General features: G+C 30.0%; 1 protein-coding gene across 1 annotated transcript; it reads left to right on the top strand.

The window, feature by feature from the left end:
* Nucleotides 1-2,750: 2,750 nt before the first annotated feature.
* Nucleotides 2,751-16,517, top strand: LOC130444022 (retinoid-inducible serine carboxypeptidase-like). The gene is made up of 8 exons (XM_056778983.1): nt 2,751-2,868; nt 7,320-7,601; nt 7,648-7,832; nt 8,160-8,270; nt 8,325-8,493; nt 14,243-14,461; nt 14,511-14,665; nt 15,226-16,517. The coding sequence occupies exons 1-8, from the start codon at nt 2,823-2,825 to the stop codon at nt 15,292-15,294; spliced, it is 1,236 nt and encodes a 411-aa protein (XP_056634961.1). The 5' UTR covers nt 2,751-2,822; the 3' UTR covers nt 15,295-16,517.
* Nucleotides 16,518-16,922: the final 405 nt, after the last annotated feature.

Raw genomic sequence — 16,922 nt, 5'->3', positions numbered from 1 at the left:
CTAATGACGCTGTTCTTAGTAGCAGCGCAAAAGAACTAGTTAATCCAGTTCATTGTACTGCTTGGGTCTAGAATCAATTCAGCGAGTGTAGTGCAAGTAATGTAAAGTACCAAAAAGTACTGAATCGTTTTCCATTATTGATCTAAATTACATCGAATAACCTCGAATACAACAATCGACAAACGGTTTGTTCTCGGTAGCTCCACTTGTCGAATTAGTTCGAGTAGTGTACACTGAAACGTTCTTTGTGGTAGAACCGGAACTAATGTCGCTGTTCTTAGTAGCAGTGCAAAAAAACTAGTTCATCCAGTTCACTGTACTGCTTGGGTCTAGAATCAATTCAGCGAGTGTAGTGCAAGTAATGTAAAGTACCAAAAAGTACTGAATCGTTTTCCATTATTGATCTAAATTACATCGAATAACCTCGAATACAACAATCGACAAACGGTTTGTTCTCGGTAGCTCCACTTGTCGAATTAGTTCGAGTAGTGTACACTGAAACGTTCTTTGTGGTAGAACCGGAACTAATGACGCTGTTCTTAGTAGCAGCGCAAAAGAACTAGTTCATCCAGTTCACTGTACTGCTTGGGTCTAGAATCAATTCAGCGAGTGTAGTGCAAGTAATGTAAAGTACCAAAAAGTACTGAATCGTTTTCCATTATTGATCTAAATTACATCGAATAACCTCGAATACAACAATCGACAAACGGTTTGTTCTCGGTAGCTCCACTTGTCGAATTAGTTCGAGTAGTGTACACTGGAACGTTCTTTGTGTTAGAATTGGAGCTAATGACGCTGTTCTTAGTAGCAGCGCAAAAGAACTAGTTCATCCAGTTCACTGTACTGCTTGGGTCTAGAATCAATTCAGCGAGTGTAGTGCAAGTAATGTAAAGTACCAAAAAGTACTGAATCGTTCGAGTAGTGTACACTGAAGCGTTCTTTGTGATAGAACCGGAACTATATCGTTCTTTGTATCCGATGGAACTAATTCTATATATTCATGAACTAGTTTGCACTGGTCCTGTTCAGATCGATAGGAAAGGTTTGGACTGGTCAAAATACATGTGTATGAAAAATTACATAGTCGTATGAGGTCTGACGACTGAGATTGATTGAATACTGATAAATTAACAAATACTAAGTGTTCTAACCAAGATAACGAATTAGAAACTAAAAAAAAAGACCAAGAGGGGTTAACTGAGGTTTTTTCAGCAGTAAACCTACGATTTAAAAGCGGAAACCTTCAGAATAACAGCTTTTTGTACATTAGTGGTTCAAAAAAGTTTGAATTTGCAATTATCTATACGTTTTATGGCGTTTGAATCGGTTACTTCGTAAGGCCGATTATTATTGAATTCTGAATATGTTTTTGCCGTTAAAGACTCAAAAAATATTACGTCCGGCCAAAATACGAAGATAAAATATCCCTGGGATCTACAGTTAACATTTTCTTTGAATATACGTCTGGAAATTATTTGATTATGAAGTTTCTAGGGTCAATCCTCAACAACGAATCAATAAAGTACAGAAAACAATCTGCTACAATAAAAAACGCAGTTTCGTCATTCAAAAGAACGGATTTAGTTCCAATCGATTCCTCAGACAATAGAAAAAGACTGCAGTCGATTTTTGTACCAGAGATGGTATTGGATAACGTCCTCGAACGTTTGGTTTCTACAAGATCCCACCAGATGCCGATGATATGCGTTCAATCTAAAAGAAAACGCGGTAAGCAGAAACAAGGTTATACTGTTAACGATGATGGAGAAGATTCTTTTATCATTTATCAACTATTTCCCACAATAACCACAGATAAAGAAAGGGCGCAATTTGGTTAACCATCCACCGTATCAACCAGATAAGATCCGTAAGTATTTTTTCAATTTTTCAATGTCCAACATTGGATTTTTTTGAAGTAATTTTCGTAGCTTGTTCATTTATAAATTTGTTGTCATGTAAAATGCGAATAATTCGTTACGAAGCACATTTTGGTGTCGTCTTTACTAAATTCACGTTCAAGATATTTGAACATCGTCGCCACAAAGGAATTCCGGGAAAATATAACGTTAACGTTACGTAGAAACGACGAAAAAACAATAAACTAGAACCAGACCTAAAGAAAAATCAAACAAATCTTACGAAAAGTACTAAATGAGATCCGTTTCTAATGGATTCGACTTGTTACTGTCAATCTTCGACAACAGATACAACAGTTTCGTTTTTACTTACATAAAAACATATCAAAAATTCATATGATGCATCTGATATATTAGTACGCGTGGGTCGAAATTAATATTTGTAAACAGACGAAGTTGTATCGTATTTCAATCGGTTCAAATAACCGTTAATACATCAGAACTACTAACCAATTAATCATAAACTTTTTCCCAATTATGTACTTACGAGGAAGGGCTCAAAAATACCTGGTTCGACTCAGAGATGGCGGTTGTTACTTCGAAATTACCTGATGTTTACCTTATTCGCCAGATTTAGTTCCCTGGAATTATTTTACGTTTCCAAACTTAAATAAAAACCTCTTCCAACAACTATTCTTATCATAAAAACCTATTGAACATCGCTGGGAAATGTACAAGGAGCTAAAAGGAAATTAAGTTGAAAAATATATTTTTCTTTGTTGGGTCTGGTACTTATGGAACTATCCCCGTATAATTTCGCTGAAATACGAATATATCAAATGAGCTTCTGGGTAAACATGATTCAATTACGTCCCATATGTTAGCCGAATCTGTATTAGATAAAAAAAATCATACAAACGAACGCAGTATGTTAAATTTATAACAACCAGTCTGTTTGATGGAAACATGTTGAGTGAAATTACTATTATGTTTTTGTTCAAGACAATAATCGGTATGTATTAAATAAATTCACATCTTGTGGTATAAAAAATCGAGTTTGAATAAAAAATCTAAAACATAACTCGATTAAAAACGTGGAGAAAGTACTAGAAGTGTAAATAATAAAGTTGGACTCCAAACAGATTAAATTGGAGGAATCGGGAAGAAAATTTGACAGTCGAACAAAGTAGAAAGAAGAAGAAGATGGAAAAACTAAATAAAAAAGAAGAACGAGGTGGAAAACTTAAGAGAAATTAGTTGCAAGGAAGGTACAGTCAGAAGATGAAATTAATGATTATGAAGACGATGAAGAAAAAGCGATTTATAGCTACAGAGATAAAAATAACGAATTAAAATATAGAAGAAGTTACAAACAAAAAAATTTTAACAGTGTCTCAACTAGAGACACTAAATACTTTTTAAAAAAGAGGGGATTGAATAAATAAGTAAAAATATGGAATGAAGGACTTTTACAACACAAAAAGAAGTGCGACAAGGAGGCATTTTGAGTCCGTTATTTATCCATATCTTTCATGGATAAATAGAGAAAAGAAAATTGAACCACTTTATATAGTTAGAGCTAATTAATATAATATGATGATTAAGGTACAAAACCAGAAGGATTCACAAGAAAATTTGAGCAACTGGAATCGAATATTGACAGAAAAAAATAAGGTTATGGTCAAAATTGTACTTATAGAACAAATTCTTAGCTTTCAATACCTAGGAATCATGTTTGAACAAACATAAAGACAGAATTTAGAATAGAAAATCATCGTATTTCTTGACCAAGATGAATATTTCAAGTTTGTACTTATATAAAGGGTTATTTTTGCGTATCTAAGTATTAATATTCAAGTTTTTTTGCAGTCAATCGTCAAATTTCATGACGGGAATGTCAGATTTGACATACGACGTATACAAATCGAATAGCACTCGTATCAGAACGCATTCTAATGAATTTCGCCATTAAAAACGTCAAATTTCATGACGGCAACGTCAGATTTGACATAAGACATATACAAATCGAATAGCACTCGTATCAGAACGCATTCTGATAACTTTCACCATTAAAAACGTCAAATTTCATGACGGCAACTTCAGATTTGACATACGACATATACAAATCGAATAGCACTCGAATTAGAACGCATTCTGATAACTTTCACCATTAAAAACGTCAAATTTCATGACGGCAACGTCAGATTTGACAAACGACATATACAAATCGAATAGCACTCGAATTAGAACGCATTCTAATGAATTTCGCCATTAAAAACGTCAAATTTCATGACGGCAACGTCAGATTTGACAAACGACATATACAAATCGAATAGCACTCGAATTAGAACGCATTCTAATGAATTTCGCCATTAAAAACGTCAAATTTCATGACGGCAACGTCAGATTTGACATACGACATATACAAATCGAATAGCACTCGTATTAGAACGCATTCTGATAACTTTCACCATTAAAAACGTCAAATTTCATGACGGCAACGTCAGATTTGACATACGACGTATATAAATCGAATAACACCTGTATTAGAACGCGTTCTGATAAATTTAACCATTAAAAACGTCAAATTTCATGACGGCAACGTCAGATTTGACATACGACGTATATAAATCGAATAACACCCGTATTAGAACGCATTCTGATAACTTTCACCATTAAAAACGTCAAATTTCATGACGGCAACGTCAGATTTGACATACGACATATACAAATCGAATAGCACTCGTATTAGAACGCGTTCTGATAAATTTAACCATTAAAAACGTCAAATTTCATGACGGCAACGTCAGATTTGACATACGACGTATATAAATCGAATAACACCCGTATTAGAACGCGTTCTGATAAATTTAACCATTAAAAACGTCAAATTTCATGACGGCAACGTCAGATTTGACATACGACGTATATAAATCGAATAACACCTGTATTAGAACGCGTTCTGATAAATTTAACCATTAAAAACGTCAAATTTCATGACGGCAACGTCAGATTTGACATACGACGTATATAAATCGAATAGCACTCGTATTAGAACGCATTCTGATAACTTTCACCATTAAAAACGTCAAATTTCATTACGGCAACGTCAGATTTGACATACGACGTATATAAATCGAATAGCACTCGTATTAGAACGCATTCTGATAACTTTCACCATTAAAAACGTCAAATTTCATTACGGCAACGTCAGATTTGACATACGACGTATATAAATCGAATAGCACTCGTATTAGAACGCATTCTGATAACTTTCACCATTAAAAACGTCAAATTTCATGACGGCAACGTCAGATTTGACATACGACATATACAAATCGAATAGCACTCGTATTAGAACGCATTCTGATAACTTTCACCATTAAAAACGTCAAATTTCATGACGGCAACGTCAGATTTGACATACGACATATACAAATCGAATAGCACTCGTATTAGAACGCATTCTGATAACTTTCACCATTAAAAACGTCAAATTTCATGACGGCAACGTCAGATTTGACATACGACGTATATAAATCGAATAACACCCGTATTAGAACGCGTTCTGATAAATTTAACCATTAAAAACGTCAAATTTCATTACGGCAACGTCAGATTTGACATACGACGTATATAAATCGAATAACACCCGTATTAGAACGCGTTCTGATAAATTTAACCATTAAAAACGTCAAATTTCATGACGGCAACGTCAGATTTGACATACGACGTATATAAATCGAATAACACCCGTATTAGAACGCGTTCTGATAAATTTAACCATTAAAAACGTCAAATTTCATGACGGCAACGTCAGATTTGACATACGACATATACAAATCGAATAGCACTCGAATTAGAACGCATTCTGATAACTTTCACCATTAAAAACGTCAAATTTCATGACGGCAACGTCAGATTTGACATACGACGTATATAAATCGAATAACACCTGTATTAGAACGCGTTCTGATAAATTTAACCATTAAAAACGTCAAATTTCATGACGGCAACGTCAGATTTGACATACGACATATACAAATCGAATAGCACTCGTATTAGAACGCATTCTGATAACTTTCACCATTAAAAACGTCAAATTTCATGACGGCAACGTCAGATTTGACATACGACGTATATAAATCGAATAACACCTGTATTAGAACGCGTTCTGATAAATTTAACCATTAAAAATGTCAAATTTCATGACGGCAACGTCAGATTTGACATACGACGTATATAAATCGAATAACACCCGTATTAGAACGCATTCTGATAACTTTCACCATTAAAAACGTCAAATTTCATTACGGCAACGTCAGATTTGACATACGACGTATATAAATCGAATAGCACTCGTATTAGAACGCGTTCTGATAACTTTCACCATTAAAAACGTCAAATTTCATGACGGCAACGTCAGATTTGACATACGACGTATATAAATCGAATAACACCTGTATTAGAACGCGTTCTGATAAATTTAACCATTAAAAACGTCAAATTTCATGACGGCAACGTCAGATTTGACATACGACGTATATAAATCGAATAACACCTGTATTAGAACGCGTTCTGATAAATTTAACCATTAAAAACGTCAAATTTCATGACGGCAACGTCAGATTTGACATACGACGTATATAAATCGAATAACACCTGTATTAGAACGCGTTCTGATAAATTTAACCATTAAAAACGTCAAATTTCATGACGGCAACGTCAGATTTGACATACGACGTATATAAATCGAATAGCACTCGTATTAGAACGCATTCTGATAACTTTCACCATTAAAAACGTCAAATTTCATGACGGCAACGTCAGATTTGACATACGACATATACAAATCGAATAGCACTCGTATTAGAATGCGTTCTGATAAATTTAACCATTAAAAACGTCAAATTTCATGACGGCAACGTCAGATTTGACATACGACGTATATAAATCGAATAACACTCGTATTAGAACGCGTTCTGATAAATTTAACCATTAAAAACGTCAAATTTCATTACGGCAACGTCAGATTTGACATACGACATATACAAATCAAATAGCACTCGTATCAGAACGCGTTCTGATAACTTTCACCATTAAAAACGTCAAATTTCATGACGGCAACGTCAGATTTGACATACGACGTATATAAATCGAATAACACCCGTATTAGAACGCGTTCTGATAAATTTAACCATTAAAAACGTCAAATTTCATGACGGCAACGTCAGATTTGACATACGACGTATATAAATCGAATAACACCCGTATTAGAACGCGTTCTGATAAATTTAACCATTAAAAACGTCAAATTTCATTACGGCAACGTCAGATTTGACATACGACGTATATAAATCGAATAACACCCGTATTAGAACGCGTTCTGATAAATTTAACCATTAAAAACGTCAAATTTCATGAAGGCAATGTCAGATTTGACACATATATCTGAATTACTAGTTACAGGCGATCAAGGATTTGGTCCTTATTTACAAGATTGGGGTTTCGTTGAAGTGCGAGACAGAGCTCATATGTTTTGGTGGCTGTTTCATACCACAGCTAATGTATCAAAATCAACAGATAGACCGTTAATAATTTGGTTACAAGGTGGACCTGGAGCGTCTTCGACAGCGTACGGAAATTTCGGCGAAATAGGACCTTTGGATACCGATTTAAATTATAGGAATTCAACTTGGATTCGGTTCGCGAATTTGTTATTTGTTGATAATCCCGTAGGAACAGGTAATATGGATAACAAAATAATTCAATTTCGATTAGTTTTTAATAGGTTTTAGTTACGTGGAAAACGGAGATTTGTATACGAGGACGAATACGGAAATCGCGCAGGATTTTTTATTTTTTTTGATAAAATTCTTCGAGAAACTACCGCAATATCAACAAGTTCCCACGTATATTTTTTCTGAATCTTATGGTGGGAAAATGGCCGTAGAAATAGCTCTCGTTTTAGCTAAAGTATGTATATAGATACGAAAGTTATTGTACATCTCGTATAATTTATAATACGACTGATATTTTATGATATTTTCGACTAGAATAGAAGTTCGATAATGAAATTAATTCTTTCAGAATTTGGAAGTGACTACTGCACCCTAATACACACACAAAATGAAGTCTCATTCTTCTTTTTTTATATTTGAAACATTATCAGCTATTTTCTTCTTTTAAACACTTTCTTCTCTATTCTTATTTGATTATATAACCTCAAATTTTTGTTAAATTTACTGATTTGTCTTTTTTGTTTTTATAATTACATCAAATTGGTTTTGAATGTTGTTCCAGGCAAAGGAAAATCGTAAAATTAAACTAAATTTCAAAGGTGTTGTTTTGGGAGATTCGTGGATATCCCCTGTAGATTTTGTTATGACTTGGCCTAAGTATTTATTAAATTTGGTGAGAATACTGAAAATTTTTTTATTCAAAATATATATTTGACACATATTCCAGGGTTTTGTAGATAATGATGGTTATGAAGATATTATGGAAGCTGCTTTGAAAGTAGAAAAATCTATTAGACATGAAAATTATACTGAAGCATTTATAAATTGGAGGCAAACTCAAAATTTAATTGAATCAGTCACTGGAGGTGTCGATTTTTATAATGTACTTAATATCGGTACGAAATTTGTTTATTAATACATCTGAAAGTATTTCGTGACTTTTGACTAAAAAATGCTTGAATATGACAGTTTATTATCGTTATGATAAAAGTAGAACCACAAAACTAAATGCACAATTCAACTGATTATGTATTACACCCAGAAAAAGTTTTTTTTTAAACTTGGGAACAGAAAATAATCCGATTGATTTAAATCTGACTATTCAATATTTAATATGTTAATTGGAATATGTTTTTCAAAAAATGTGGATATATTTTGAAAGGAGAACCACAAAACTTAATTCACAATTCAATTGATTATGTATTACAAACAGAAAAAGTTTTTTTTTTAAATCTGGGAGCAGAAAATAATCCGATTGATTTAAATCTGACTATTCAATATTTAATCTGTTAATTGGAATATGTTTTTCGAAAAATGTGGATATATTTTGAAAGGAGAACTACAAAACTAAATTCACAATTCAATTGATTATGTACTACACCCAGAAAAAAATTTTTTTTAAACTTGGGAACAGAAAATAATCCGATTGATTTAAATCTGACTATTCAATATTTAATCTGTTAATTGGAATATGTTTTTCGGAAAATGTGGATATATTTTGAAAGTAGAACCACAAAACTAGATGCACAATTCAATTGATTATGTATTACACACAGAAAAAGTTTTTTTTTTAAATCTGGGAGCAGAAAATAATCCGATTGATTTAAATCTGACTATTCAATATTTAATATGTTAATTGGAATATGTTTTTCAAAAAATGTGGATATATTTTGAAAGGAGAACCACAAAACTAGATGCACAATTCAATTGATTATGTATTACACACAGAAAAAGTTTTTTTTTTAAATCTGGGAGCAGAAAATAATCCGATTGATTTAAATCTGACTATTCAATATTTAATATGTTAATTGGAATATGTTTTTCAAAAAATGTGGATATATTTTGAAAGGAGAACCACAAAACTAGATGCACAATTCAATTGATTATGTATTACACACAGAAAAAGTTTTTTTTTTAAATCTGGGAGCAGAAAATAATCCGATTGATTTAAATCTGACTATTCAATATTTAATCTGTTAATTGGAATATGTTTTTCGAAAAATGTGGATATATTTTGAAAGGAGAACTACAAAACTAAATTCACAATTCAATTGATTATGTACTACACCCAGAAAAAAATTTTTTTTAAACTTGGGAACAGAAAATAATCCGATTGATTTAAATCTGACTATTCAATATTTAATCTGTTAATTGGAATATGTTTTTCGGAAAATGTGGATATATTTTGAAAGTAGAACCACAAAACTAGATGCACAATTCAATTGATTATGTATTACACACAGAAAAAGTTTTTTTTTTAAATCTGGGAGCAGAAAATAATCCGATTGATTTAAATCTGACTATTCAATATTTAATATGTTAATTGGAATATGTTTTTCAAAAAATGTGGATATATTTTGAAAGGAGAACTACAAAACTAAATTCACAATTCAATTGATTATGTACTACACCCAGAAAAAAATTTTTTTTAAACTTGGGAACAGAAAATAATCCGATTGATTTAAATCTGACTATTCAATATTTAATCTGTTAATTGGAATATGTTTTTCGGAAAATGTGGATATATTTTGAAAGTAGAACCACAAAACTAGATGCACAATTCAATTGATTATGTATTACACACAGAAAAAGTTTTTTTTTTAAATCTGGGAGCAGAAAATAATCCGATTGATTTAAATCTGACTATTCAATATTTAATCTGTTAATTGGAATATGTTTTTCGAAAAATGTGGATATATTTTGAAAGGAGAACTACAAAACTAAATTCACAATTCAATTGATTATGTACTACACCCAGAAAAAAATTTTTTTTAAACTTGGGAACAGAAAATAATCCGATTGATTTAAATCTGACTCTTCAATATTTAATCTGTTAATTGGAATATGTTTTTCAAAAAATGTGGATATATTTTGAAAGGAAAACCATAAAACTAAATTCACAATTCAATTGATTATGTATTACACACAGAAAAAGTTTTTTTTTTTTAAATCTGGGAGCAGAAAATAATCCGATTGATTTAAATCTGACTCTTCAATATTTAATCTGTTAATTGGAATATGTTTTTCGAAAAATGTGGATATATTTTGAAAGGAGAACCACAAAACTAAATTCACAATTCAATTGATTATGTATTACACACAGAAAAAGATTTTTTTTTAAATCTGGGAGCAGAAAATAATCCGATTGATTTAAATCTGACTATTCAATATTTAATCTGTTAATTGGAATATGTTTTTCGAAAAATGTGGATATATTTTGAAAGGAGAACCACAAAACTAAATTCACAATTCAATTGATTATGTATTACACACAGAAAAAGATTTTTTTTTAAATCTGGGAGCAGAAAATAATCCGATTGATTTAAATCTGACTCTTCAATATTTAATCTGTTAATTGGAATATGTTTTTCGAAAAATGTGGATATATTTTGAAAGGAGAACCACAAAACTAAATTCACAATTCAATTGATTATGTATTACACACAGAAAAAGATTTTTTTTTAAATCTGGGAGCAGAAAATAATCCGATTGATTTAAATCTGACTATTCAATATTTAATCTGTTAATTGGAATATGTTTTTCGAAAAATGTGGATATATTTTGAAAGGAGAACCACAAAACTAAATTCACAATTCAATTGATTATGTATTACACACAGAAAAAGATTTTTTTTTAAATCTGGGAGCAGAAAATAATCCGATTGATTTAAATCTGACTATTCAATATTTAATCTGTTAATTGGAATATGTTTTTCGAAAAATGTGGATATATTTTGAAAGGAGAACCACAAAACTAAATTCACAATTCAATTGATTATGTATTACACACAGAAAAAGATTTTTTTTTAAATCTGGGAGCAGAAAATAATCCGATTGATTTAAATCTGACTATTCAATATTTAATCTGTTAATTGGAATATGTTTTTCGAAAAATGTGGATATATTTTGAAAGGAGAACCACAAAACTAAATTCACAATTCAATTGATTATGTATTACACACAGAAAAAGATTTTTTTTTAAATCTGGGAGCAGAAAATAATCCGATTGATTTAAATCTGACTATTCAATATTTAATCTGTTAATTGGAATATGTTTTTCGAAAAATGTGGATATATTTTGAAAGTAGAACCACAAAACTAGATGCACAATTCAATTGATTATGTATTACACACAGAAAAAGATTTTTTTTTAAATCTGGGAGCAGAAAATAATCCGATTGATTTAAATCTGACTATTCAATATTTAATCTGTTAATTGGAATATGTTTTTCGAAAAATGTGGATATATTTTGAAAGGAGAACCACAAAACTAGATGCACAATTCAATTGATTATGTATTACACACAGAAAAAGTTTTTTTTTTAAATCTGGGAGCAGAAAATAATCCGATTGAGTTAAATCTGACTATTCAATATTTAATCTGTTAATTGGAATATGTTTTTCGAAAAATGTGGATATATTTTGAAAGGAGAACCACAAAACTAAATTCACAATTCAATTGATTATGTATTACACACAGAAAAAGTTTTTTTTTTAAATCTGGGAGCAGAAAATAATCCGATTGAGTTAAATCTGACTATTCAATATTTAATCTGTTAATTGGAATATGTTTTTCGAAAAATGTGGATATATTTTGAAAGTAGAACCACAAAACTAGATGCACAATTCAATTGATTATGTATTACACACAGAAAAAGATTTTTTTTTAAATCTGGGAGCAGAAAATAATCCGATTGATTTAAATCTGACTATTCAATATTTAATCTGTTAATTGGAATATGTTTTTCGAAAAATGTGGATATATTTTGAAAGGAGAACCACAAAACTTAATTCACAATTCAATTGATTATGTACTACACCCAGAAAAAAATTTTTTTTAAACTTGGGAACAGAAAATAATCCGATTGATTTAAATCTGACTATTCAATATTTAATCTGTTAATTGGAATATGTTTTTCAAAAAATGTGGATATATTTTGAAAGTAGAACCACAAAACTAGATGCACAATTCAATTGATTATGTATTACACACAGAAAAAGTTTTTTTTTTAAATCTGGGAGCAGAAAATAATCCGATTGAGTTAAATCTGACTATTCAATATTTAATCTGTTAATTGGAATATGTTTTTCAAAAAATGTGGATATATTTCGAAAGTAGAACCACAAAACTAGATGCACAATTCAATTGATTATGTATTACACACAGAAAAAGTTTTTTTTTTAAATCTGGGAGCAGAAAATAATCCGATTGAGTTAAATCTGACTATTCAATATTTAATCTGTTAATTGGAATATGTTTTTCGAAAAATGTGGATATATTTTGAAAGTAGAACCACAAAACTAGATGCACAATTCAATTGATTATGTATTACACACAGAAAAAGTTTTTTTTTTAAATCTGGGAGCAGAAAATAATCCGATTGAGTTAAATCTGACTATTCAATATTTAATCTGTTAATTGGAATATGTTTTTCAAAAAATGTGGATATATTTTGAAAGTAGAACCACAAAACTAGATGCACAATTCAATTGATTATGTATTACACACAGAAAAAGTTTTTTTTTTAAATCTGGGAGCAGAAAATAATCCGATTGAATTAAATCTGACTATTCAATATTTAATCTGTTAATTGGAATATGTTTTTCAAAAAATGTGGATATATTTTGAAAGTAGAACCACAAAACTAGATGCACAATTCAATTGATTATGTATTACACACAGAAAAAGTTTTTTTTTTAAATCTGGGAGCAGAAAATAATCCGATTGAGTTAAATCTGACTATTCAATATTTAATCTGTTAATTGGAATATGTTTTTCGAAAAATGTGGATATATTTTGAAAGGAGAACCACAAAACTTAATTCACAATTCAATTGATTATGTACTACACCCAGAAAAAAATTTTTTTTAAACTTGGGAACAGAAAATAATCCGATTGATTTAAATCTGACTATTCAATATTTAATCTGTTAATTGGAATATGTTTTTCAAAAAATGTTGATATATTTTGAAAGTAGAACCACAAAACTAGATGCACAATTCAATTGATTATGTACTACACACAGAAAAAGATTTTTTTTTAAATCTGGGAGCAGAAAATAATCCGATTGATTTAAATCTGACTATTCAATATTTAATCTGTTAATTGGAATATGTTTTTCGAAAAATGTGGATATATTTTGAAAGGAGAACCACAAAACTAGATGCACAATTCAATTGATTATGTATTACACACAGAAAAAGTTTTTTTTTTAAATCTGGGAGCAGAAAATAATCCGATTGAGTTAAATCTGACTATTCAATATTTAATCTGTTAATTGGAATATGTTTTTCAAAAAATGTGGATATATTTCGAAAGTAGAACCACAAAACTAGATGCACAATTCAATTGATTATGTATTACACACAGAAAAAGTTTTTTTTTTAAATCTGGGAGCAGAAAATAATCCGATTGAATTAAATCTGACTATTCAATATTTAATCTGTTAATTGGAATATGTTTTCCGAAAAATGTGGATATATTTTGAAAGGAGAACCACAAAACTAAATTCACAATTCAATTGATTATGTACTACACCCAGAAAAAGTTTTTTTAAAACCAGGAAACCGAAAATAATCCTAGATTGCGATTCAAACATTAATTCATCAAGTTTATTCATGTATTTAAGTTCAATATTTTCTTCAGAACATCAAATAAATAGAACCAAATTGTTCGTTATAATGGATAAAGTGAAAATCGCCCTCAATCTTTCCGTAAAATGGAACGAAGGATCTTCAGTTTTTTCAAAACTATCAGAAGATTTCATGAAACCTGTAACTCATATCGTAGAAGAAATTCTGAATACTACACATTTAAAAGTAGCCGTATATAACGGACAATTAGATTTGATAGTCGATACACCAGGTAAATTACAATACGAGTGTTGAGTGATATATACTTGAAATAATTTCAGGTACATTAAAATGGATTAGGAATTTAAACTATAAAGATAAAAATAAATGGGAAAAAACAACTAGATCATCGTTTTTTATAAATAAACGTCTTGAAGGATACGTCAAAAAATATGAAAATTTCTCTTTCTATTGGATTAATAGAGCTGGACATATGGTGAGTCGTTTGGGGATGAAATATTCGTCAAATTCATATTAGAATATCAATCGCAGATTATAGAAACCCTTGTCGACTATTTTGTTCGATTTACGAGTAAAATACTCCTACTTGTAACGGCGTTTGGCTTAAACACGATACCAGACGTGTACTGAGCCCGAAAACCACGAAAGAAAATAAAATATTTGTAAATAAAACAAACTAACTGTCTACATTTTCGTAATTTTAATTTTACTCTAGTCGATATTGACTTTATAGGGTCGAATATCCAATAGGAGGGGTAGTTTTAGAGAAGTACGACCCTGTTCTTTACACAACTTGTCAATAAATCAAACTTTAGACCTCTAATAACAGTTCTTACTTTGTTGGGACTTTTTAACGATCACTGATAGGATTAGGAATATGTTTCCGTCGGTAAATAGTAGAGATGACGAGTCCAAGTGGACTGACGGTTTGTCAAATTTTTTTCTTCCTTAATTTGGTATGATCGCCGTGCATTTTGATTGATCTTCTGCAATTGATATTGGATGAACTATTTTGAGTATTTATTTATATTTCAGGTACCTTTAGATAATCCTGCAGCTATGCGTTATATACTAGAAGACGTTACTGATCATTTCCAAACTTAATTATAGTATGGACTATAGAATTAATACAGTTTTGAATACGTATCCAAAAAAAGTATCATCAATTTCGAATAGTAAAAAAACGAAACGACTCGCTCAAAACAAAAAATAAAATGTTATCCAATTCAGATTATAGGAAGTTATATGCGCGATGGTAACGGCAGAAAATATGTTTCTGAGCATATGTAATATTAAAAACACTCAAAGTAATGGATATACATTTATGCATATTTATAACCAAGACACTTCTGTTTGTGAATTGTTGTTTTATTTGTAAGGACTGAGAATAATGGTTGGGAGTTTGAAAATCGTTTTGGAAATCAACCCAGTGCCGTCGTGCTATATTTTACATTCGAAAATATATAGTTTGTTCAACAGAATATACAGGGTGTCTCAAGACGAGTTAAAACTATCTGTATATGGCAAAAATCTTGAACATTTCTACGTTTGGGTCGATAACTTTGTTATTTTGAATAGAACACCCTGTATATTAATACATTTTTGAAATCTACGTGAAATTTTAGTATACTTTTGTTTAAAAACTTTCTTCGAAAAATGCATACTTTTTAAGTTATTAATTTTTTTGTAAATAATTTAAACTATTGCAGACCCTTATAAATTATTTTTTTACTTGGATACCCTTAAAGATATGAAAATGGTTTTTATTCGGTTGTTTTATGCAAAATTAGACGTATTTGAATCTATGTTGGAACATTTTTCATTTTATACAGGGTGTGTATAAAAAGTGTTTAAAGTTTAACTTCATAAATATCAAATTTCTTTATTTTTTTAATAAAACACCCTGTATATTAATACATTTTTGAAATCTACGTGAAATCTTAGTATAATTTTGTTCAAAAACTTTATTCGAAAAATGCACACTTTTTAAGTTATTAATTTTTTTGTAAAAAATTTGACCTGGTTGTAGACCCTTATAAATTATTTTTTTACGTGGATACCCTTAAAGATATGAAAATGTTTTCTGTTCGGTTGTCTTAGGAAAAATCAGACGTATTTGAATCTATGGTGGAACATTTTTCATTTTATACAGGGTGTGTATAAAAAGTGTTTAAAGTTTAACTTCATAAATATCAAATTTCTTTATTTTTTCTTAATAAAACACCCTGTATATTAACACATTTTTGAAATCTACGTGAAATTTTAGTAAACTTTTGTTCAAAAACTTTTCTCAAAAATTGCATACTTTTTAAGTTATTAATTTTTTTGTAAATAATTTATACTATTGCAGACCCTTATAAATTATTTTTTTACTTGGATACCCTTAAAGATATGAAAATGGTTTTTATTCGGTTGTTTTATGCAAAATTAGACGTATTTGAATCTATGTTGGAACATTTTTCATTTTATACAGGGTGTGTATAAAAAGTGTTTAAAGTTTAACTTCATAAATATCAAATTTCTTTATTTTTTTAAATAAAACACCCTGTATATTAATACATTTTTGAAATCTACGTGAAATCTTAGTATAATTTTGTTCAAAAACTTTCTTCGAAAAATGCATACTTTTTAAGTTATTAATTTTTTTGTAAAAAATTTGACCTGGTTGTAGACCCTTATAAATTATTTTTTTACGTGGATACCCTTAAAGATATGAAAATGTTTTCTGTTCG

This window comes from Diorhabda sublineata, chromosome 5, assembly GCF_026230105.1.
Source record: "Diorhabda sublineata isolate icDioSubl1.1 chromosome 5, icDioSubl1.1, whole genome shotgun sequence".
In the NCBI taxonomy this organism is placed as follows: Eukaryota; Metazoa; Arthropoda; class Insecta; order Coleoptera; family Chrysomelidae; genus Diorhabda; species Diorhabda sublineata.
This window is presented reverse-complemented; position numbering and strand designations above follow the sequence as displayed.